General features: G+C 47.4%; 1 protein-coding gene across 6 annotated transcripts in view; it reads left to right on the top strand.

The window, feature by feature from the left end:
- The window catches only part of TNS3 (tensin 3), a 339,136-nt gene that overhangs the window by 73,420 nt on the left and 240,128 nt on the right, over positions 1-25,588 (top strand). For all 6 annotated transcript variants that reach the window (XM_048511801.1, XM_048511805.1, XM_048511803.1 and 3 more), the window contains exon 2: positions 16,388-16,432. In XM_048511801.1, the coding sequence (XP_048367758.1) occupies positions 16,388-16,432 (45 nt within the window). The remainder of the gene's footprint in view (positions 1-16,387; positions 16,433-25,588) is intronic.

Raw genomic sequence — 25,588 nt, 5'->3', positions numbered from 1 at the left:
CAGAGCAGACATTTTCTCCAGGAAAGCTGATCTCTATAGTCTGGAGATCCGTTGTAATTCCCAGAGATATCCTGGCTATGCTGGCAAGTGGCAACTTTTGCGGATGGGGATGGAGGAAAAAATTGACCTACCCCCACAAAGTCTCTATACCTCCCCCCAAACCAGATTACTGTTAACTGAAAACATGCTTTTTTCTCAAGTAAGGTCAGGTAATGCTTTTTTCTCAGGTAAGGTGTATCTGTATACTGTATACTATTACTGTATAATGCTTTTTTCCCCCTCAGGTAATGTTTTTTTCTCAGGTAAGGTGTAGCTGTATACAAAATTGCAGATGACTTGGGCTACTCACAGTTCTCTCAGAACTCTTTCAGCCTTACCTACCGCACAAGGTGTGTGTTTTGGGAAGAGGAAGGGAAGCGGCTTTGAGATGCATTGCAGTTGAGAAAAGGGGGGGATATAAATCCAGACTTTTCTTCTCTTCTTCTATACGTGAAATAAAAGACCAGGTGGAGTTCGGAGGAGATCTTTGGGTCATAGCCTTATTATATGTAGTCCGAAGACATAGGTGACTTCCTTGTTGCCATGGTAATGGTTCAGCTGATTGCACTTGACAAATGTATTTTTCTTTTATGTACACTGAGAGCATATGCACCGGAGACAAATTCCTTGTGTGTCCAATCACACTTGGCCAATAAAGATTCTATTCTATTCTATTCTATTGAGCAGGTATTCTTCAAGGGAAAAAAATGCGCACACACCTGGTCGCAAGGCATCTGTGAGGTCTCTGCAAATTAAATGGATTGACTGGTTGTTATTGTACTTTTGGCGTCATTGTTGAACTCCTAGTAAAAAAGGAGATCTGGTTGCCTAAAGCAGAAGATTCAGTTTCTCACCTCCATCCCCTCCCCCAGTGACAAATTATAATGACAGACTAATTAGACTATGAGGCAGGTGTAGTTACCTATGTGTTGGAGACAAACATTTAACAGCTGCTGCTTCTGAAGTACGGAAGGCTCAGATTTACAATTTGTATTTGCGCAAATCCATTCTTTTCCCTGGCAAATAGGCTTGTGTGGTAAATACAAGATAAGTTGGTGGCAACGAGAAATGTTAAATTCCATCTGCAAATGCTAAATTGCAAGAATGTAATAAAATCCTGGAAGAATTTGTGTTGAGTGTCCAATGCTCAACTGACTCCACCTTGAAGGGCATGAAGCATATTTTGTTCCTAACTGGTTATTCTGGGTCACAGCTTTCATCCCTCCTTCTTCCGCACAGCCCTTAACATCTGTGCATGCATTTAGTATTGATATAAATCAGTGGTGGCGAACCTGTGGCATGGGTGCCAGAGGTGGCACTCAGAGCCCTCTCTGTGGGCACACACGCACAGAGTTCATCATGTGAGGGGTGGAAAATCACCCCCCCCCCCCAAACACACATCTAGGCTGGTCTGGGCTGCTGGGCACGACATGTAGGTAACCCTTTAAGTGCTGTTAAACCCCACTGATTTTAATGGGAAGAACTAAAGAGCAATCCTTTACCTGGGAGTAAAACTTCGGTTGCTGAGCAATGGGAGCTTGCTTTACTAAATTACCCGCCTAAGTGTGAAGTGATTCACCCATTGAAGCATTGCACTTTTGGTTGCTTCAAAGCAAAGCCACCGACCTACCGCAAACTTACTCCCCAAGTAATCAGCACGTGCCTTAGAGCCAACCCGTTGGGTTTTCTAAACTAAAGCCTCAGTATTCAAGGTTCAGAATTAGCCGATTATTTGACGCTGCGATAAATAAGTGGGTTTTGGGTTGCAGTTTGGGCACTCGGTCTCGAAAAGGTTCCCCATCCCTGATATAAATAAACAGTACTTAAGTTGGGGAGGACTCTGGGCACTTATGCACAAGCAGAATAATGCATTTCAATCTGCATTTCAATCTGCTTTCAATGCACTTTGCCACTGGATTTTACTGTGCAAAACAGCAAAATCCTCTTGCAAACAATTGTGAAAATGGATTGAAAGTGCACTATTTTGCATGTGCAGAAGTGCCCCCTGACCTGTTCTTTTTATGTTGGAGGATGGTTTGGTGATACAAATTAAGCCCTGTTGGTCCTTTGTGTATGAGAGGAATTGATTCAGAACTACCAATTGGAGGAATTCTGTGCACCTCTCAACTAAAACGTCCAAGCTCCTGCTTCAACTACTGTTCCAATATTTTATGATAATTGGCAGGTAAGCAAATTGTTTGAGGATTCCTTTGAGAATTGTTCAACAGAACATGCTCTGCAATTCCTACAGCAAGGTGATTGGCGGAGAAGCTCTGCTTGGCTTGGAGATGTGGAGGAATTATCCTGCAACATGTTCTCACCAGACGCACGGGCCTTTTACAGCGCCCTGGGGATGGCAAAAACGCTGTTCCGAGGGAGCTGTTCGCATGGGGGGCGCAGCTGCTTCGCAGCCGTGCTGCCCTCGAGGCGCCATCCCTCCCCCCTTGCCCAATTGACTTACCGTCCCTGCGACCATCTGGTGCGTCGCCGAGGCCTGAAAGGACTCCCGGGAGGCGGTCACGAATTACAGGGCAGGGGGCAGAGTGTCCCCTAGACCTCGGCGGTAGCGCCCGGACAAGTGCAGCAGGGATAGGTAAGTCGATCGGGCGGTGGCGCAGCGCGGCACCGTCTTCCCAGTCGTTACTGGGACTGTTCGTGTGAACGGTCCCGGGGGGTTTGGGTTGGCGTCATGTACGCCGACCCCCAGTGTGGCCGTGCAGAGGCGGCCTCAATGATTTGTTCCTATTCTGTTATAAGAAGTGGGACTTCTCTGCAGAGTTGGAGAAAGGGTTGAAGGTTCATCTGGTTCCCGGTGAAAGGAATCCACCTCCCAGTTCTGTAGACCAGCATGTTTTGCCTCCTTAATTTCCTCATGAGAATTGACTTACCATGAAATATATTTAGGATTACATCTCTGGTGACGTAACAGGGCTTGAAGAGTTTGCTTACTGAAGTGATAAGTCAAAGATGACATTTTGATTTTGACTCATGCATGCTGTTTCTCTTCAACATTCTTTCTTCCCCTTGAACAAGTAACAAACCCATAACTTTTCATGAGGCTCAGATGTTCTGCGTCCTTTATCGTCTGTTGCTTATTTTAACATTTTTCAGCAAAGTTTGAGACTTGCATTACAGCACATAATTGTAATCCTGAGGTGAACATGTAAGCCAGACCATTACCATCAGAAAACTCAGAGGTTACAGCTCACATACCTCAGAGGACCACTTTTAGATTTTCACTAACCTGGGAAGGTTTACATCACTGTGTTGATGGCGGATAGACCTTTCGTTAACCAATTTCAACTCAGTGTTTTCTCTTTGACCCATTTTATATTAACTCCTCCCGCTCCGGGCCTGTTCTGCATGCGTTGTTTATCTTGCCACCAAATGCTAAGATTTTTTCTTTTAATTCCGCATTTTTTCCCCTCCGTCTCATTCTGAAAACATTTTCCCTTCATTTTTCCTCCCTTGCTTTTCTGAGCCCTTTTACTGCAATTTTCCCCCTGTCTGTTTCCAATCCAGCTTTCCTCGAGCCTGTGATTATGTTGAAATGGTGTCTATTTCTCTGCCCCATTAAAAACCTAGCCCTTATCCATGCCTCCGTTTAATTGCCCAACCTCAGTTTCACCCATTTTCTCTTCTCCCTGGTCCTTTGTTTTTTGAAAGGAATTTTTACATTTTTTTGCTCAAATTTTAATTCCCCTCCCCCCCCCCATCAAATTGCATTATTAGTGTAACTTTAGGGCACAGAGACAAGCCAGGTCAATTGAACCCCGTTTATCAATTTCACCTTCAATCTGCAATGGAAGTTGCTTGCGCTGAAAGGGATTGACAAGGGACTGCCTCAGAAACATTTGTATGTTACCCCAGCTCTAACTTGGCTGGAAAAAGTGATTTTTTTTGGTACATGGGGTGGGGTGGGGCTACGTGCTTCTGTTCCTACAGGTAATGACGCTCCAGCATGCTGGAGGGTCCGCCGGCTGAACGAGCACCCTGGAATGACGGGCGGGCCGAGGGGGGAAGGAGGAAGGGGTGATTGTCGGGGCACCTTAGAGTGTAGACGGGACTTGCAGTGGAGGGATTCACCATTGAACAACCAGTTCGGCCGAACTGGTCCGAACTGGCTGAATCGCACCTGTGGAGCCAACCCATCTGAAATATGTTGATGGCTTCTGGGTAAGGTAATGGACATACTGATGACAAACAAGTACAGTTGCCTTATACTGAGTCAAGGCCATGGCGGTGTAGAAGGTCCCTTGACTCTGGTGGGCCTGAGATGCCACTCCAAAGATATGGGGAAAGGCTGCCAAGGGTGAGCATTTGGGATTTCTCCAGCAGGCTGCTGTTGGATGCTCTCCGGCCCTAGGATTGCTGTTCAGTGGTCTGCACAAAACAAGTTCATGGCCTCCGTCTGTTTCCTGGCAAATGGGTTCCTGTTTGCAAGCCTCGGGAAGAAAAAGACTATAATTAGAGTGCTTGGTGGTGGGGGGGGGGGGGCTTTTTTGGGGACTACAAAACAAAACTGTGAACTTCTGTGGTAGGTTATCTTCACGCAGGGGTTCATACCAGACAGTCTCTGCTTTCTCTTGAATGCATTTTTCCGCAGTGAATCTGTGTCCAAAAGACCTTGCTCAGCACAAGGCTTTCTGAAACAATGGAAACAAGTCGTTTGGCAGAGCAGTTTTCACAGAGGTTTTTTTTAATGCTCTATTCTTTTTTTAAAAAAACAAATCTCTTAAAATAAATTTAATTGAATTTTTTTTCCTGATCGGTTCTGTAGACAAAGGGACACCCAGTGGTGTTGCCCTGTCCTTCATTTTCATGGAGTTTTTCAGAAGACCAGATACCTGAATCTTTTACAAGTCCCTCATGGCCACATTTTGGTTTTCCTTCCATTGCTGAATGATTCAAGGATGGGAGAGTTTAACAGGATCACGTTGCCTGACAGGCTGCTAGTCCTGTGGACAGGTGTTCATGGAGTCCAACAGTGGTCTCCAGTATAGTGCACTTCAGTACCATCACTGACATCAGATGGAGCTTTTTTAGGCTGACCAGACGTCCCGCTTTTGGCGGGACCGTCCCCCCTTTAAACAATTTGTCCCGCATCCCGCGGGTTCCTCAAATTGTCCTGATTTTTGGGAGGCTGCCGCACTGCCTTCTGGGGCGCAAGACAGTGCGGCAGCCTCCAGCTACCGACGCGGGGCGCTTACTGCCTTCTGGGGCTTGCCGTTGCAGCTTCTGTGACAGGGCGGCAAAACGGCAAGCCAGAAGCGCAAAGGTCTTCTTCAGCATGTAGCGCTGCGTACAAGATGTACATGTGCGCCCGGCCGCCTCCCTGTCCCGGATCACAAAGGTGACCATCTGGTCACCTTAGGCTTTTCCCTCAGCGCAATAGGTGCAGCTACAAATGGCCACTAAAGGAGGCGGAGCCTGTCACAAAATGGCTGCCACAGCCTACCTTCAGTTGTAGAGGGAAAATTCTTGAGCTGGGGCGGAAGCCGCTGCCAAAGCAATTAGTCTTCAAAATCTGCATAGCAAATCTCCAGTGGCAAATAAGATTTTGAAGAATGATTGCTTTGGCAACGGCTGCCACCACAGCTCAAGAATTTTCCCTCTACGACTGAAGGAATGCTGTGGCAGCCATTTTGTGACTGGCTCTGCCACCCTTAGTGGCCATTTGTAGCTGCACCCCCCGCGCTGTGTCAGAATTCCCAATATGCCTACAGACTCAAAAAGGTTGGGGAGCCGTGGACTACATGTGTGGGGAGAGAGGACAGCTGACGGTTCAGATGGCTAGACCTATTTGAGCGTCACATACCCCAAAGATACGGAAAGGAGATTATTTGCTTTGGTAGCTGAACCCATTGCAGCTTCTGAACAGTCTTCAGGGGGCAGCCCCGCAAAGAGTATGTTTGTAACATGAGCAATCACCATGGCCCCTTCCTCACATGCAAAATAATGCGTTTTCAAACCACTTTCACAACTGTTTGCAAGTGGATTTTGCCATTCCGCACAGCTTCAAAGAGCATTGAGAGCAGTTTGAAAGTGCATTATTCTGCATGTGCGGAATGAGCCCATGTTTTCTGCGACAGGGAAGATTTATTTTTCAATGGAGACCAGATTTATGAAATCAACTTTGGACAAAACATACTGTTCTAGGAATAAGCTGTAGGGCTGGTTGAAATGGAGGAAAGGAACCAGTGTTTTTAAACAAAGCAAGAACAAAATGAGAAGTTGTGGTCTCCTGGAGGGGTATAATATCTGTATGAAAACTGGGTGAGTTTTTCTCTAAAGGGAAAAACTCACAGCAAGGAAAAGCATTCCTTGAGGGGGATTAATTTTGAGGTGACTCAGACGAGGCCCTTTGATCCCATCCATCTGCAGGTTGGCTTGTTTTAGCATGTTAATATAAGGATAGCAAATTCCCCCTTTCCTTTTAAGTTTGGAGAATAGCTCATAGCCCACACATGTCTCCGTAATTGGGAGAGATTGTTCCTTCTTGCCTGCAGGAAGGCATTTCTCTGTCTGCTAAGCTCAGGTTCCAAAGCAGAGAGGAAAAGGATATGTCGTCCTGGAGGAGGAGGGAGAAATGGGGGAAGCGCTGGAATTTCTTGGTTAAGCAGTTCAATAGGAAGTCGACAAATATAGTAGGTGGACGTGGTGCCTGGTGGTTTCTTCACACTGAATGTGTACCCTTTCTCTTTGCAAATATCCTGACTTATTTGTTCTTGGCTCTTTTTAAATTAAAACCAGGCAGCATTTCCAAGGAACAAGACTGTGATAAATTAAAAACAAAGCCTCCTTTTGTGCTTTATTTAGTTAGACTGTAAATCTAAAAGCCTTGGACTTTGCAGTTTGGTGCTGGTGCGATATGCATAACCAGGTTAATTGTCACGTCCCTGCCCTTCGTTGGTATCCTTGCATCCGCTTCTTTAAGGCAGCCTAGGAGGACCAGAATTGGGAGTATGTGGGAGAAGTTCTCTCTGTAGTTAAGTTTGTATTGTGGGGGAATACTTTGTCTTTGCTAAGGGAACGATATGCTTCCATTTATTTTTACTTTAGATGTCACAGGATTGATCTCCAGCGCTGTAAACTATCTGGGTTGAGAATTGGCCTATTTAGCATTTAAATAATGTAGCAATTCAGCAGTTGTTAAGGGCTAATGGACACATGAAATGGAACAAAATGGTGGATGGGTGTCGGAATTCTGCACCGTACCACTTGGGACTGGGAAGGGTTGTCAGACTTTTGCATGCTTCACTTTGTGTGTGTGTGTGTGTGTGTGTTTTAACTCTCTGCATGTAGTAAATTTGCCATGTTTGAGACATGGCGACACTTTACCTTTCTTCCTGCTGTGCTGGTTTGCTGCACGGGAAAGCTTTTTGCGTTGGAGTAGAGAGCATTTCTTCAAAAATAGGACTACTTCTGCAGTCTGACATGATCCCAAGGAGAGCGCCCCCCACGATCTTGTCCTGGAGTGCGTAGATCAGCTCTAGACATGGCATTTTCAGGAGTTTTGTTTTGTTCCAGACTAGGTTTCTGGCTACAATTTATAGATGATTTGATCCACTGTTGGATTCATGGGTCTCCTCGTAATTTGTAAGACTGATGGATACGTTTTGAGGCCGAGTCACTTGATTGTCACTCACCACAATATATGAACAGCCTTTGTTGAAAAGCATTGGTTGGATTGTTGACACATGTGCAATTTATCCCTGTGGGACCTTGGCGATTTCCGCAGGGCCTGTAAGACTGTAAGACTGAGTTGTTCCACCGGGCCTTTGGAGAAACCAGCCGCTGAGTGTGCCCCCCCCCCAGTTCATGGGTCCCCAATATCATTGGGACCCATTATTGGGACCTATGGGTCCTTAATACCATCAGGACCCACTACCTCTCCCTCCTCCTTCTAGGAGGATTAGGTTTAGGTGGGATGCCATCTTGGGACACAACTGCTGTTTTTATTATTATTTATAGAAGTCTTACTATGATGATTTTATATACGGTTTTATGTTGTACACCGCCCAGAGCCCTTTGGGGATGGGGCGGTATATTAAATTAATTTAAAAAATAAATAAATAAGTTATAACTTGGTGCTTTGTCTTAGTCCTCTGTCCTTCAGAAGCTAAAACTGAAATGTTTCTCACTGGAATTAGAAGAGAAGAAGAATTTGGATTTATATCCTGTTTTTCAGAGCTAACTTCCCTCACAATGTAAACATAACTTGAAACATTTTTTTCTTTCCCGCCAAAATGGCTCACCATTATACATGCCCCAACCTCCCCTTTGATGCTTGCTCTGCCATTTTTTTGGTCATTCACCTCAGCCCTTTCCCCCTCTCCTCTCAATTTTTTTTAAAAATTCCACGAGTTTTCTTTATTTGTTTTTCTTCTTTTGGGCTGTTTTTTTTGGGGGGGACCATCCAATCAGCAAATCTACAAAGCACTGCTACAGCACATGCGCAGAAAAAGCAAAAAGAAAATGCCAGCCAGGAAACGATGTTCTGAGTGTGGACAGACATCCAAAATGGAGTAAGTGTGGTGTTTGAAAAAGGGCTGAAACAACAAAGCTTAAACAACAAAAAATAAAAAGAATAACAATTAACATAGAAATGAACAATTACATACTGAAACATAATTCACCAAGGAGATGAGCCAGTCACAGTCAAAAGGCTCAGTGTTACAAAAGATAGGCCAAATCAAACTCAAAGGACTCCCTGAGGCTGGGGCTTTCCCCACTTACCTTCTGCTGCGCGCTACTCCGGGAAAGTAGCGCAGGGCCCAGCGGTGCTCCCCACTTGCAAGGGTGGCAACCACGCAGCTGCCCCGACGCTGCCACTCTTGCACCACCTCAGCGTGCGTCATTCCTGGCGCTGAAGAAACGGCACCTTTTGATGACCCTGCGCGGAGCGGAGCGCGGGGTCGTGGGGAACCCAGGGAGCGCGCCAGGAATGACGTGCGCTGAGGGGGCGTGAGAGCGGCGCGCAGCAGAAGGTGAGTGTGGAAAGCCCCGCTGAATCCACAAACCCTCAGCTTTGGTATGCTGCCACCAGCCTATTAGGGTTTCTCCAGCCAGAACCAAAAGGGCGGGCTTTTAGCCTTGCTGGGATTACAAACAAGAAAATCAGAACTCTGCAGAATCAGGTAGCACTCTGCAGAGTGAATTTCCAAAATCAGATAGCAGCTGACAGCTAAAATGAAATTCGAAGGCTGTTTGAAATACGGTTTTGTGAACGTCTTCAGGACTGGGCAAGTGCTGGCATCGGGAAACAGTTTGGGCCCTTCCAGCGGTCTTGGAGCAAGCCAAGTGGTCCCCCAGGCCCAGACAGTGAAGTGGGCTTAATGATACAGCCTGGGGCAATGGGCAGAGGGACAATTATATGTTGATTGCTGTTGGAGCTGCAGCCAAGCTTGGAATCAAAGTGGGTTCTGTGCTTTTGCCAGCACTGTATGGCCACTTGGTTTTAGGACACCAGTGACCTTCCAGAGCAATGACCCTTTGGGACATTACTTGGCCAGTTCAAGGACCAGTTCACCACTCCTGCCAACTTAAACAAAATTGCTTTCATGCTGGGAGACAAAGACCAACAAAAAGATACTGGGTCTTATGGGTTTTCTGGGCTTTGAGGCCATGGTCTGGTAGTTTTAGTTCTTAAACGTTCGCCTGCATCTACTGCTGGCATTTTTAGAGGCATGTTGCGGTATGATATGTTCCGCTCAGTGGCGTGCAGCCCGGAAAACCCACAACAGCCTGTTGATTCTGGCCATAAAAGCCTTCAACAATACAAAAAAAAGATAGTTTCTGATACTGGAGACAAAGAAAGCCTTGTTTTGTTCAAATCAATAGGTTCTCTTCCTGTGGGCCAGCTTGTTCATTGGCTTGTGGGTAGTGGTGGGATCCAAACATTTTAGTAACGGGTTCCCATGGTGGTGGGATTCAAACTGTGGCTTAGCGCCAATGGGGCTGGGCGGGGCATTCCGGGGGCGTGGCCGGGCATTCCGGGGGCGGGGCATTGCTGGGCAGGGCTGTGGCAAGGACGCAGCCGCTGCGCCGGTCCTTGGGCGGGAAATGAATGCACGCAGGCGCAGGCTGCCACGCACACCGGTGCACCTCCTGCTAGACTGCTTCAAGTTCTGCGCGCTACTGCTGAGGAGCGGAGGAGGGGCATAACTAAGGCAAAAATCACGTGGCAAAATCACCAATGAGTAACCCCCTCTCGGCACACACAAATAATTAGTAACCTACTCTCGGGAACCTGTGAGAACCTGCTGGATCCCACCTCTGCTTGTGGGCCAAAGAGGTGTCTCTCTCACTTTCCATAACATCAAATCAAGATCCAGTTCATCTGAAGAACGGCCCATTGAACTGGTTGGCCGTGTGCTTCCTTTAGACGTTCTGCCCTCTTGTTTAGGATATTTCTATCTTGGGGGCAGAAATTGCCTTTGGCAAAGCATGTCGGGTTTCGGCTGTGTGTACAGTGTTAGATTTAGGTTCGCTTATGCAAGTTAATTGTGGCATTTGACCTTTTTGACCTGGACCTCTCAAGCCACTTGAGAAGTCAAGGTGGGGGGGGGGGGGGAGGAAGAAGAAGAGTTTGGATTTATATCCCCCCTTTCTCTCCTGCAGGAGACTCAAAGGGGCTGACAATCTCCTTGCCCTTCCCCCCTCACAACAAACACCCTGTGAGGTGGGTGGGGCTGAGAGAGCTCAGAAGAGCTGTGACTCGCCCAAGGTCCCCCAGCTGGCGTGTGTGGGAGTGTACAGGCTAATCTGAATTCCCCAGATAAGCCTTCACAGCTCAGGCGGCAGAGCTGGGAATCAAACCCGGTTCCTCCAGATTAGATGCATGAGCTCTTAACCTCCTACGCCACTGCTGCTCCTGGGGGAAAGGGGGGAAAAGAAAAAAATACAACCTCGACTTGGATGGCCAGGCTAGTCTGATCACATCAGATCTCGGAAAAGCTAAGCAAGGCTGGCTCTAGATAGTACTTGGATGGGAGCTTGTAAAAGAACTCCAAGAGGTAGGCAAAGGCAAACCACCTCTATCCGTTCCTTGCCTTGATCTGGGTGGCTGAGGCTGGCCTGATCTTATCAGATCTCAGAAACGAGGCAGGATTATCTCCAAGTAGCACTTGGGTGGAGGACTACCAAGGAAGTCCAATGTCAGAGGCAGGTCAAGTCAAACTCAGAGGCAGGCAATGGCAAACCACCTCTGCTCATCTGTTATCTTGATGACCCCACAAAGGGTCGCCGTAAGTTGGCTGCATTTTGATGGCTGTTTCCACAACCACCAACATTCATTGGAGTTTTAATGTCTAGTCCCGTGGTGGCGAACCTTTGGCACTCCAGATGTTATGGACTACAATTCCCATTAGCCCCTGCAAATTGGCCATGCTGGCAGGGGCTGATGGGAATTGTAGTTCATAACATCTGGAGTGCCAAAGGTTCGCCACCACTGGTTCTAGCCCCTCAGTTCTTTGTGTTAAAACCTCTGCCGTGGGGTGAAACCCTTCCTGGTTTTTCTTCTGCTTCTACAGTCATGGCTGTAAAGGAGGCTGGCGGGCAGTCAGTGAGGTAGGTCTCTCCAAGGAAGTGACATGCTGGTTGAACACTGAGCGACTGGCCCTTCCTCTCATCCCTGCTACCTGCCAGCTCTCGAGTCACATTTCACTGCCTGTCTGGAATGTTGTTGGGTGGAAAACACACAGGACGGAGGGCACTTCTGTTCTTGCATACGCAGCGTGCATAATATTGTTTCCGAGAGCCCTGAGCTAACTGAAGATTTCAATTAGAAGGTTTGATTATTAATGGATTTCAAGGCTCAGATCCTACGCTGAACAAATGGAACAGCCTGTAATTGTAGCCCTGTCCTGTTTGTGGCACCATCGGGCCTATTTGTTGCAGAAGTGGTTTGGCGATTCTGTCGCGAGAGCATTCTGTCACGAGAGGTGATGTTTCCAGTTGCGATCCTTTGCGTGCATGGGGAAAAGGCTGCATAGTACAAAATCTTGCTCTTGCTGACAGCAGGAAATCTGCTTGCGTGACCCATGGAGCATGAGCGGAACCATGTCACAGGATCTAAGCCTCTATGAGCCTTAAGACCATCCGTTGAAGGGACGCTGGTCAGTTGAAACCTCTGAACTGAGTAATCTTTTTGTTGAGATCCCCAGTTCTCTCTTCATAACAACTAGAGTTCAGCTAGGTTCTTGTTCTTTCTTTGTGATAGACCATTTGTATATACGTATGTAGCTTTTTGGATCTCTTCTTCTTCTGCTTCTGCTTCTGCTTTTTCTTCTGCTTCTGCTTTTTCTTCTTCTTCTTCTTCTCTTTCTTCTCCTTCTCCTTCTCCTTCTTCTCCTCCTTCTCCCCCTTCTCCCCCTTCTCCTCCTCTTTCTCCTCCTCTTTCTCCTCCTTCTCCTTCTTCTCCTTCTTCTCCTCCTCCTTCTTCTTCTTGAGAGCCAGCGTAGTGTAGTGGTTAAGAGCACGTTCACTCTCGTTTGGGGAACCAGGTTTGATTCTCCACTCTGCCACTTGAGCTGTGGAGGCTTATCTGGTGAACTAGATTAGCTTGTGCACTCCAACACATGCCAGCTGGGTGACCTTGGGCTAGTCACAGTTCTTCAGAGCTCTCTCAGCTCCATGTACCTCACAGGGTGTTTGTTGTGAGGGGAAAAGGGAAAGGAGTTTGTAAGCCCCTTTGAGTCTCCTTACAGGAGAGAAAGGGGGGATATATATCAAAACTCTTCTTCCTCTATACCAATGGTTCCCAATCTGGGGTATTCATACCCTCAGGGGTACATGCCAGAGCATTGGGGTATGTGAATAAATTTATGTAATGAGTTTGCTAATACGGAGGTATAATTTTAGGGAAATAAGTTGCTAAGGGGTACACAAGTGAAAAAAAAATGGGAACCACTGCTCTATACTGTCAGCAATATCACAACCTATAATGCAAGATGAGAAAGGGAAATTACCCCAATTTGCTCAGTTTGTATCATTTTTTCACACATGTACACACACACACACACAATGTCACAAAGAGACCTAGTCGTGACCTTGGAAGCTGTGAAGTGGTCTCCACTCCTTTTGTTATAGCCCGAGGGAAGGAACTTCCTTGCCGGGGTGGGGGGCGAGGGTTTAGTTCTAAGGATGATTTCTAGACTCTTTCTTTTGCCCAGAACAGCCACTGGAACAGATGGGAGGTTCTCTTCCTGCTGATTTCTCCCCTTGAGTTCCCCTCTTCAAGCTTCCTTAGTTTATTCATATCACTGAAGGGGTTGCCTTGTCTGCTGGACTGTTTCCAGGTTTGGTTGAAGGTGCTGGTTTTTGATTCCTCCGGAGAGTGGTAAATCTGAAGAATCGGTTTTGCCAGTATTTGAGGTCAGCATACTTTGTGCCCACTTTGTGGAACAAGCTGCAGGTGTATCTTCTCTCCTTGCTTTTTAGGAAGAGATATGTAGTGTTTTTTGTTCAGAAACAGGAGAGTAGCCAGGTTCTAAAGCTAGGGGGAGTGAGCACATTAAAAAACAACAACGCCATGACACATACCAGGCAGTGGCTCGGGCCAGAGTCTGGACAGGAAGAGCCTGGTCCTGGGGATGGGGCTTGGGCTGGAAGCAGGGGGGATTTTGAAAAGGTGCCACTTTTTAGAAATGTTCAAGGGGAGCTATTGCTCCCCTTGTGCCTCCATTAGCTACGCCACTGTTCAGAAGAGCTTCTTCTTAGAGCAGCAGTGGCATAGTGGTTACGTGCAGGTGCACTCTAATCTGGAGAACCGGGTTTGACTCCCCATTCTGCCACTTGAGCTGTGGAGGCTTATCTGGGGAACTAGATTAGCCTGTGCACTCCAACACACGCCAGCTGTGTGACCTTGGGCTAGTCTCTATGGAGTTCTCTCAGCTCCATTCAGTTCACAGGGTGTTTGTTGTGGGGGGGGAGGAGGAAAAAGGAGATTGTAAGCCCCTTTAAGTTTCCTTACAGGAGAGAAAAGGAGGGTGTATAAATCCTCCCCTTCCCCCTCCTCCCCCTTCTTTTCCTCCTCCTCCTCCTCCTTCTTGGTGATGTGGATTTTTAGCCAGTGGGTAGTGATGGACTAGGTCTATGGAGAAACTAGGTCCAAGATCACATTCAGTTGTGAATTTTAGCTTACTTTGAGCTTTGACCAGTTTCTTTTCCTGCCTAACCATACAAGGTTGTTCTGTGGATAAAATGGGAGTGAAATGTATGCTGTCTTTAGCGGCCGAGAGAAGAATTGGATTAAAATTGGTTGAATATTAGCTGTCCCTCTTGGGCTAGTCATAGTTCTCTCAGAACTCTCTCAGCCCCACTAACCTCACAAGGTGTCTGTTTTGGGGAGAGAAAGTGAAGAAGTTTGTCCGCCACTTTGAGACTTCTTATGGTTGAGAAAAGTAGGGTATAAACCCAAACAATTCCTCCTCCTTCATTTGCGATGATTTAGTGCAGTGGTGGCGAACCTTTGGCACTCCAGATGTTATGGACTGCAATTCCCATCAGCCCCTGCCAGCTTGGCCAATTGGGAATTGTGGGCTGATGGGAATTGTAGTCCATAACATCTGGAGTGCCAAAGGTTCGCCACCACGGATTTAGTGTATTCATATTTGTTTTTATGTTGTTTTTTCTTGTACATCACCACGAATCTTGTTAAGAGAAAGTGATCATCAGAGACCACATAAATAAATGAAATATGTATTCTCCATGCCATGTGGTTTAATAGCAGCTTGGAATGGTGGTGGGTTAGCTCAAAGAAGAGGGCATGATCCTGGGGGTGGGGAAGAGATGGCTTATCTTTACCCTGCTGCTCCGTTCGGAGCCCTCCAGCCCTGAAAAAAGTTCTTCTTGGAAATAAAAACAAAAATATCAGGAGATCCAATCACAGGTTTGCTGCATAATATGGATTTTGACCCTTAGCCTGAAATGGAAAATGTTTTCTCATACTGCAAAGAGGGAAAACAGAAGTTTGAATGCTATACTTTGGTTTGTGTGTGAAACGTTTACTTGATATTGTCAGTTTCTAGACGAGGAATCTCCCAACCTTTTTGAGCCGGTGGGCACCTTTGGAATTCTGACACAGTGTGGAGGGTGGAACAACAAAATGGCTGCCACCCAAGGTGGAGCCAACTACAAAATGTCAGGGAGTTATGGTTATGTGTGACTCTGATGGTAATTCTTCAACAGTTCAGATAGAAGCCTTGTTTAACACGATACCTTTTAATTGGCACAGCTGTTCAGAAACCCTGCTGGCAAAAGCCTCACCTAATGTCTGAAAGCCAGAGGTGTACTGCCTATAGGGATGGTCACCCATGTCCCCGGGCGCACACCTTTTGGTCAGACGCCCCCCTAAAGTGACCAAAAGGCATTCACCCCAGCCATATGGCAAGCCCTGACCCATGCCTCCCTGCAGGCCAGCTCAAGAGCCAGCCTGCACGGAGGCCGGGGGTGGGGGCATGGGGCTCAGTGGTGGGCGGCCTTGCCCCCCCCGTATCTCCCTGACCAGAGCCACGTCCCCAGCCTCTGTGCAGGCCGGCGGGGGCAGGGCTCAACACCCATGAGCCACGTCCCCGAGCATGGGGGGGTTGCAGGGGTGTGTGCGATGGGTGCCCGAAGAAGGGGTTGTCTCCGAGCACCCTTTAACCCCGACATGCCTCTGCTGAAATCAATGGGTGCACTCCGGGAAAGGTATTGCTGGGTGGTGGGGTTCCCACTGGCACCATGTTGGGGACCCTTGTTCTAGAACCGTGGTGGCAAACCTTTGGCACTCCAGAACCTTTGGCACTCCAATTGGCCATGCTGGAAGGGGCTGATGGGAATTGTAGTCCATAACATCTGGAGTGCCAAAGGTTCGCCACCACAGTTCTAGAATCTAGTTAAAGGATTTTCTCACTGCATCTTTTAGGGGTAGAATCCTGATTAAAAAAACCTTGCCTCTTACATCTGTTGAATGTATGAACTGTTCCTTAGTGTTGGATGTGTTCTGATTTCTTCACAACATTGCCTTGGGCTTCACCCAGATCTCCCAGAACCAAGTCCAACTATGCTTCACTATTCTGGCTGCAGATGGGAATGGAAAAGGGGTTGTTTAGGGAGTCTTCTGGCTATAAACCTGTCTGCCAAGCCTTAGATGATGCTAATTCTTTGCCCAGCCTCGTAGCTGCTCGGTTTGAAGGTTGCTGAATTACCTCGTAGCTGCTCGGTTTGAAGGTTGCTGAACACTGTTGATTGCTGGACTACATTCTGTTCATGGAATGACTGCAGTTGTAACAAGGCATTTGGGGAATTCGCCCTGTTGGTTGGTACTGTTTCACTAATTGAAGTAACCCTTTGTTTTGAACAGATTGACAAGGCTTCCTCTGGAGTCCTGGCCGGTGAACCAAATGAGGTATGTTCATTGTTCAGCAGATCTGTCCATTTTTTTTTTAAAAAAACCTGATGATCTGTTGGGAGTTGCGCTTCCCTTCCCGGCTCCACCAAGTTTAATAATATCTGTGAATTCTTGTGGTTTCCTTGCTGCTGTGGGCTGGATGCTATAAAAAGCATAGTGCTCCCTTTGAGCAAAAGTTGGCATTGTGCGTGTGTGGGGGAAGGCAAGGATACTTTTGATTTTGCAGATGTAAGCCTGGCATGCTTGATGAGTGAAGTCATTTATCGGATCACGGCTTAGGCAGGGAACATCATAAACCTAAATGTTTCTCATTCTTTGCCCAGGACCAAAATATTTAGGGCCACCAGAAGGGAAAAGGGACTAGGCAGACAACGTTCTGTAGAGCCTTCTGTCTTGACAACCAATCAAATGCTGTGATTGGCTGTCATGTGACGTCCGCTTGGATCTAGGTCAGTGGTGGCGAACCTTTGGCACTCCAGATGTTATGGACTACAATTCCCATCAGCCCCTGTCAGCATGACCAATTGGCCATGCTGGCAGGGGCTGATGGGAATTGTAGTCCATAACATATGGAGTACCAAAGGTTCGACACCACGGATCTAGATGGTGTGATGCAGGGGCAGGGGGAAGTCTTATCTGGGAAGAGCTGCTCTGGTGGCACTAAAAGACTCCAGGGCTGGCAATGCTGACTTCATCCAGTGGTTTATTTCCACATAAACAGAGTCAAGGGGCTCTTTAACACTGTCTTGCTCAGTGTGATGAAAGAGGCCTTGGCGGTGTTTTCTCTTCCGCTGCCTGAGCTGTCAATTTACACTCAGCCTTTATCTTGGCTTGTGCAGGGAAATGAAATGCCTAATATGGCTAGGGCTCTGCCAAGGCTCAGTTGCAGAGGCAGAGCGAGGGGAAACTCTGCCTGGGGCCCATGCGCTGCGCCCCTGCTGTGGTGGTGCCCTCCACCTGCCACCCCACCCCCCAGGAATGCCCCCACCACACCCTCGTTGCTTCGTCGCGACCCGCCCCGCCCCGTTGGCGCTACACCTTTGCTCAGTTGTTTCTCAATTTATACATGTGGGGGCTTAGAGGCCTTTGCCTTTTTCTCAGCATAGTGGAGTGTAAATATGTCGGGTGGCCAGATGTCCTGTTTTTCTTTTCCAGTGGACAATCTTCTTTGATGGGAGGGAGTACTGTCCTTTGATTTTTTGGAGGGAACACACATACTGAATGGGGGATACACTACTGAGTAGCAGTGTGGGTGAACAGGATTTTGGGGTACGGATGGACAGTAAATTAAATATGAGCACCCGGTGTGATGCAACGACAAAAAAGGCGAATGTGATCTTGGGGTGTATCAACAGAAGGCATAACATCCAAAGTGCAAGATGTCATAGTCCCGCTGTACACTGCATTGATCAGGCCTCACCTGGAGGATTGTATATAGTTCTGGAGGCCTCACTTCAAAAAAGATGTGGAGCAGGTGTCGAGGAGAGCGTAGAGGCTGACCAGGGGCCTGGAGAGCAAGCCCTGCGAGGAAAGGCTGAGGGACTTGGAAATGTTTAATCTGGAGAAGAGGAGCTTGAGGGGGACATGATTATTCCCATTGAAGGGCTGTCACTGAGAGGAGAGCAGGGAGCTGTCCCTGGTGCCAGCGGAGGATAGAACTCTCAATGGCAGGTTTAAATTTTGGGGAGAAAGGTTCCAACTGGATATTAGGAGAAATCTTTTTACAGCAACAGTGGAATCAACTGCCTAAGGAGGTGATGAGCTCTCCTTCACTGGCAGTCCTTAAGCCGCAGCTGGCCAAACACTTGTCTGGGATGCTCTAAGCCAGTGTTTCCCAACCTTTTCGAGGTCAGGGTACCCTTGACCTCGCTCTTCATATCTCACGGTACTCCTGCTGCCACCCTCCACCTTCCCCTCCCATTGCCCCTGCTTGCCACACCCCCCACCTTCCCCTCCCAGGGTGAAGGGAAGCACTGGGGTGGGGGGGTGGGGGTGGTGGCTGCTGACCTTGTGGCAGGCCCTGCCCCATGGGCCAGCTCCATGTCCTTGCTGGCGCCGGTGGGAGACACCACAAAAATGAGGGTGGGGCGGTAGTGTTGCCGTGGTACCCCTGGGACATGCTCACGGCACCCCAGGGTACCACGGAACCCTGGTTGAGAATGGCTGCTCTAAGCTGATCCTGCATTGAGCAGGGGGTTGGGCAAGATGGCTTGCATGGCCCCTCCCAACTCTATGATTCTTCTCCGTCCAGTAAAATCAGCTTAAGTGGGTTTTGTAGGCTGGAAAAACACTTTGGTCAACTTTTAAATGACTAGCCCTCACTCAGAGCATTGGGCATGGCACTGAATTGTACTCCAGTTTAAGTTAGAGTTGTTATGTGTACCGTTGCATCTATGAACGCAAATCGAAGATGCAGAACGTGTGCAAATTTTGTCTCCTTTTTGGGTCATCTAACTGAAGACCGCCAGGGTGAGATAATCAGACAGTATCTGGGGGCTGAATTGGCGTCTGAGATTTTATCCTGCAAATCACTGTTGTCTCTGGCTTAATAGGAACTCAGAAGTCATGTTTGTATGTTGAAAACGAGGGTCCCTGCTCTAGGGTTCGACTTGCCTCAAAGACATTCATTTGCGAGGGAGAACATTTCAGACCAGTTCAAAAAATTCATTTACTGCTCCGATTTTTCAAAGTTTTTGCCCTCAGGGAAACTGTTTTGCATCCATTTTTCTTTTGTGGAAAATTTCCTTGTTGCTTAAAATTTTTGGGAGAAATATTTTTTTCAACGAGTTTGTAATGTGTTAGCAATAAATGCGCATGAATCTACTCGAATAACATTGATTGGATTGCAGCCGTCAAGTTAAAGCCTGTTTTTCTGTGTAGAAGAATTACCTTGAAGTGAAAGAGGCTATAAGATTTTTTAAGGTCCAGCACTATAGCCCCTCTAGTTCAGGGGTCTGCAACCTGCAGCTCTCCAGATGTTCATGGACTACAATTCCCATCAGCCCCTTCCACCATGGCCAATTGGCTATGCTGGCAGGGGCTGGTGGGAATTGTAGTCCATGAACATCTGGAGCGCCATAGGTTGGTCACCCCTGGGCTAGCATGAGACAGAAAGGAGCTTGCCTAGTTAGCTTCATGGTAGAGTAGCATTTGAACCTGGATCTCTGTGGTCCAGTCCAGCAAATGTCCACTAGAGCAGGGTTTCCAACATGGTGCCTGTGGGCATCATTACTCTCACTCATACCTTTCCTGATGGCCACCAAGTGCTTTTGATGGGCGGGACCAGGGAGGACTTTTGTTCAGTCTGGCTTCTAATTGACCAATGGGGGTTTGATTGACTGTGCATATTTTTTTTAAATGTTGCTTTAGCATACAGCAGAAGGCTCTCTACTGTGTGACTGAGAGTAGGCTGCCATTTTGTAGTTGGCTTTGCCTCCTGTGTGAACCATTTTCTGGCTCTTCCCACAGTGCTTTGTCAGGATTCCCAAGGTGTCCACAGGTCAGTAGCGTAGCGCCAAGGTGGGGGGGGGGGGCACGTGACGCACCGGGGACGCGTCCCTGTGGGGGCGTGGGAAGGGGCGTTCCGGGAGTGTTCCGGGGTCAGGGGGGCGTGGCAGGGAAGCAGAGCGCAGTTCCCCTTCGCTCCACCTCTGCCACAAGTTCAAATAGGTTTGGGTCTCCTGAGCTAGAGGATACTGGCTGGTACCTGATAACAGGACCGCTCAGAAGGGACAAACTATCTTGAGATTCCCTCATCCTTGGCTGGCTGTGAAATGGCTGTAAATCTTGCTGACAAATTTGGGATAAGACAGCTAGTCAGCCCCTCTACCTATATGTGGCACCAATAAGAGCCCAATTGTGAATTGGGAAACATAGAATCAGAGCACTTGTAACAATGCAGCCATGAGCATGCATTCTCAGAAGTTGGTCCCACTGAATTCAGCGGGACTTACTCCTTCATAGTGTTGTGGCCTTTACAGCAGCATTACACTCTTCGAAGCTTGTTAACCTCAATAGAAGGGGGTAACTCTTCTCGGAACTACTAGCCACCTTTCTGTTTCTAATTTCCACTTTAATGGATTTGGTGCTGGGTCTTGCCGCTTTAATCAGTGGGAGAGGCACGGATTAGACAAGATAGCAAGGTCTGTCAAATTGGATTGCCCTCTCTAGTACTGCATTGATTTCTTAGTCAAATAGGATGATTCTGCTAAATCTCTGGCTTGTTCTTACAGCTGGCAAAAAGAAAAAGAAATTGCTGGTGATTGTTAGAACAGCACTAAATGTGTTGTAGGATATTCGCGTTTGTGCATTATTTTTAAAACCTTAACCATTTTGTGTCACTGGCATCATATTTAAATGTTCACTCTAATATCTGTCCAGGTTTCTGATGTTCTAGAGGGCCACACCATCAGGGGCGTACCTAGGCGAACTTGAGCCCTGGGCAAAACCTGAGTTTGATGCCCCCCCCCCCCATAGGTGGCCACCCTCCCCCACCATGACCAAACAATGATTTTTTCCACCAGGTCGTTTCAAAGTCACCATCACATTATAGAACATCCCCCAACTCACAAATCTGAACACAGCAATGGGCCATGCCACACAGCCGAAATAATATTTGGAAAACATTTTCAAAATGTTTTCAAAATGTTTTATTACTGCTATGAAAACATTTTATGGTGTTGTATCCAGTCCCCCCAATTGGGGGAAACAGCATCACTTTCAATGGTGTTTAAACTGGGGACCTCAGATTCTCCCTTTAAGGTGGATTTAAATCTGGGCTCCCTAGTTTAAACAAGTGATGCTGGAATCCACCCCCAAACAGCATCATTTTAAATGGTGTTTAAACTGGGGACCTCAGATTCTCCCTTTAAATCCATGCCGAAGGGGGTAGATTTGATAACAACAACAACAACAACAACAACCACCTTTATTAGGCACTGAGAGAATAAAAGAAAGAAAGAAAACAAGCATTGGTGGGAAGGGAGTGAATTTAAAAAGAATCTGGGGAAATTTAGGGGGTGCCTGTTGTCAGGGGTGCAATTATTAAGATAGCAGCACCAAAATTTCAGAGTATCTTCGTGAGACCCTACTGATGATACCACCCAGGTTTGGTGAAGTTTGGTTCAGGGGGTCCAAAGTTATGGACCCTCAAAGGTGTAGCCCCCATCTCCTATTAGCTCCCATTGGAAACAATGGGGGTTGGGGGCACTCCCTTTGGGAGTCCATAACTTTGGACTCCCTAAACCAAACCTCACCAAACCTGGGTGATATCATCAGGAGAGTCTCCCAAAAAATCCCTGAAATTTTGGTGCTGCTAGCCCAGGGGTAGGGAACCTGCGGCTCTCCAGATGTTCAGGAACTACAATTCCCATCAGCCCCTACCAGCATGGCCAATTGGCCATGCTGACAGAGGCTGATGGGAATTGTAGTTCCTGAACATCTGGAGAGCCGCAGGTTCCCTACCCCTGTGCTAGCCTAAAATCTGCGCCCCCTGCAGGCCAAAAACGGAAAAACACTGAAAATACAAAATCCCTCACAAACCTGCAATTTTGTCGCCCACCACAAGGTGGCGCCCAGGGCAGCTGCCCACTTTGCCCAATGGGAGGTACGCCTCTGCACACCATGAAGGTATACTCTGGGTCCAGACAAACCAGATAGATTCATGTCAATTTCATAGCAATTCATATCAATTTCATAGCAATAGATCTTAGCCATTAGAACCATCAGACGGACAGATAGAAAGAAAAAAAGAAAAGACCTTCTGAAATGGTGGCAAAAATAGCGGTGGAAGCTGCAGTTGTTGCGTGGGAGAAGGCAGAAGGAGTGGAAAAGCTCAAAGAAAGCAAAACATACACTTATTCCCCTTGCTTTCCTTGCTAAAGAGAGAGGAAAAGTTGGGTTTAATGGATTTCAGAAACCACAGGAATTCTCTGATCTGGAAGTGTAGTGAGCTCTAAAGAGTGGAAGAATATGCGGAATTGAGAATCCAACCCGAAGGGAATGTTCACCCAATGCAAAGGAGAATACAAGTGTGTAAATTACCTCAGGCTAGGATCCCAACTTAGAACTTTGTATCGTAGAACTTTGATTGGTGACTTTGGCTCAGTCACACATTGGCAAGTTAACCTATCTGAAAGGGTTGTTGAGGGAATCAAATGGAGGAGAGAAGGATGAAGTAATTTGCTTTGGGTCCTCAGTTGGGGAGTACAGAGAGGCATAAAAGAGATCAAATTTATGAATTAAATAATTAGTTTTCAGTGCAGGTATCCATATGCAGCAAACCCTGTGCAGGGCGGGGCAAGTGATTTGAAGCCATTTGGCTTAATGCAGGGATCACCAAATGTTTTGAGCCTGTGGACACATTTGGAATTCTGCCCAGCAGCAAAATGGCTGCCATAAAATGACTGCCACCAGAGGCAGAGTTACGCACAAAATGTTTGCCACTTCAGTAACACAGTGCAGATCCTTGTGCTGTGATGGCAATTTGAAAGCAGGGGTCAGTGCTATCAGTCACAGACCAGGAAAGGGATTTGGGCGTCTTAGTTGATAGTTCCATGGGAATGTCAACTCAATGCATGGCAGCTGTGAAAAAGGCAAACTCTATGCTGGGGATAATTAGGAAAGGAGTTGATAATAAAACTGCAAGGATTGTCATGCCCTTATATAAAGCAGTGGTGCGACCGCACTTGGAGTACTGTGTCCAGTTCTGGTCGCCACATCTCAAAAAGGATATCGAAGAGATAGAAAAAGTGCAGAGAAGGGCAACGAGGATGATTGAAGGATTGGAGCACCTTCCTTATGAGGAGAGGCTGCAGCGTTTGGGACTCTTTAGTTTGGAGGGGAGACGTCTGAGGGGGGATATGATTGAAGTCTATAAAATTATGCATGGGGTAGAAAATGTTGACAGAGAGAAATTTTTCTCTCTTTCTCACAATACTAGATCCAGGGGGCATTCACTGAAAATGCTGGGGGGAAGAATTAGGACTAATAAAGGAAACACTTCTTCACGCAACGTGTGATTGGTGTTTGGAATATGCTGCCACAGGAGGTGGTGATGGCCACTAACCTGGATAGCTTTAAAAGGGGCTTGGACATATTTATGGAGGAGAAGTCAATCTATGGCTACCAATCTTGATCCTTCTTGATCTCAGATTGCAAATGCCTTAGCAGACCAGGTGCTCAGGAGCAGCAGCAGTAGAAGGCCATTGCTTTCACATCCTGCATGTGAGCTCCCAAAGGCACCTGGTGGGCCATTGCGCAAAGCATAATGCTGGACTAGATGGACTCTGGTCTGATCCAGCAGGCTAGTTCTTATGTTCTTAAAGCAACCTTTTTTTAAAAAATCTGCACAGCCGATCAGAAGCCTTGTTGGGCAGAAAGCCCCATATCTGGTTCCTGACATACTTGGCGAGCAGCAGAAAAGGTGTGGGCAGTCAGTCTATATGGACCTGTGTGTCTTTTGTCTTCGTAGTCTTTTTAACGAAGCCTTATTTAACAGAGCCATTCATCCCTTTCAAACTACACAGAGCTTTTAGGCTGTTCCAAACGTCTTTGATCCTACAGGGTGGAGTTTCACTTTTCTATAGCATCCTTTATGGAAGGTTAACCTTGAAGACCCAGAACGGAAAAAAGGCTTTAAGAAGCATATAAAAAGATTTTGAAATGGGCTGGGGGAAGGGGTGTGGTGGGGAGAACCCGTTGCTCAAAGACTTTTGAAGACATAATTGGTTTTGAAATTGCCAAAAGATTTGTAAGAGCTGTTGAGGTCACGCAGGGATGGAAGGTAAAATCCATTTGAATAACTGTTTGAACTCATTGATGCTAACTAGGAATCACTACCGGTGTGACAGGGTTCTGGAGGAACGAAAAGCATCATCTGTTCCTCCGCAACATTGTTATGCCTAAAATGAATATTTTGGATCCTCTTCCACCCCGTTTAGGGCGGCATTCATATTTCCCTTGCTGGGAAAATATAGTTCCGTGGTGGCGAACCTATGGCACTCCAGATGTTCATGAACTACAATCCCCATCAGCCCCTGCCAGCATGGCCAACTGACCCTGCTGGCAGGGGCTGGTGGGAATTGTAGTCCATGAACATCTGGAGCGCCATAGGTTCTCCACCACTGTTGTAGTTGATCAGTGTAGGTCAGGGGTCTGCAACCTGCGGCTCTCCAGATGTTCATGGACTTCAATTCCCATCAGCCCCTGCCGGCATGGCCAATTGATTGTGCTGGCAGGGGCTGATGGGGATTGTAGTCCATGAACATCTGGAGCACCATAGGTTCGCCACCACTGTTGTAGTTGATCAGTGTAGGTCAGGGGTCTGCAACCTGCGGCTCTCCAGATGTTCATGGACTTCAATTCCCATCAGCCCCTGCCAGTATAATCAATTGGCCATGCCGGCAGGGGCTGATGGGGATTGTAGTCCATGAACATCTGGAGCGCCATAGGTTCTCCACCACTGTTGTAGTTGATCAGTGTAGGTCAGGGGTCTGCAACCTGCGGCTCTCCAGATGTTCATGGACTTCAATTCCCATCAGCCCCTGCCGGCATGGCCAATTGATTGTGCTGGCAGGGGCTGATGGGGATTGTAGTCCATGAACATCTGGAGCACCATAGGTTCGCCACCACTGTTATAGTTGATCAGTGTAGGTCAGGGGTCTGCAACCTGCGGCTCTCCAGATGTTCATGGACTTCAATTCCCATCAGCCCCTGCCGGCATGGCCAATTGATTATACTGGCAGGGGCTGATGGGGATTGTAGTCCATGAACATCTGGAGAGCCGCAGGATGCAGACCCCTGGTGTAGGTAGAAGAGCGATCTTCAGCCCATGGATTGGGACTCTGGGGTGGGTCATGAAACCCCCACTGAGACAGTATTTTGGCTGCTTTTTGGGAGGATCTGTCCCTAGGGCACGTATATTGGTAGCTTAGTGCCCTATCTCATGCCCCACTGCGTGGACTCTAATTTGGTGAACCAGATTTCAATCCTCACTCCTCCACACGAAATCTGCTGGGTGACCTTGGACCTCTCAGAACTCTGTCAGCCTCACTCACCTCACAACGTCTGCCCTGGGGAGAGGAAGGGGAGGAGTTTGTGGGCTGCTTATGGTTGAGAGAAGCGGGGTATAAATCCAAAACTCTTCTTATTCTC

The sequence above is a fragment of the Sphaerodactylus townsendi genome, linkage group LG11, assembly GCF_021028975.2.
Source record: "Sphaerodactylus townsendi isolate TG3544 linkage group LG11, MPM_Stown_v2.3, whole genome shotgun sequence".
Classification (NCBI taxonomy): domain Eukaryota; kingdom Metazoa; phylum Chordata; class Lepidosauria; order Squamata; family Sphaerodactylidae; genus Sphaerodactylus; species Sphaerodactylus townsendi.
The sequence above is the reverse complement of the archived record's forward strand: the minus strand, read 5'-3'. Positions and strand labels throughout refer to the sequence as shown.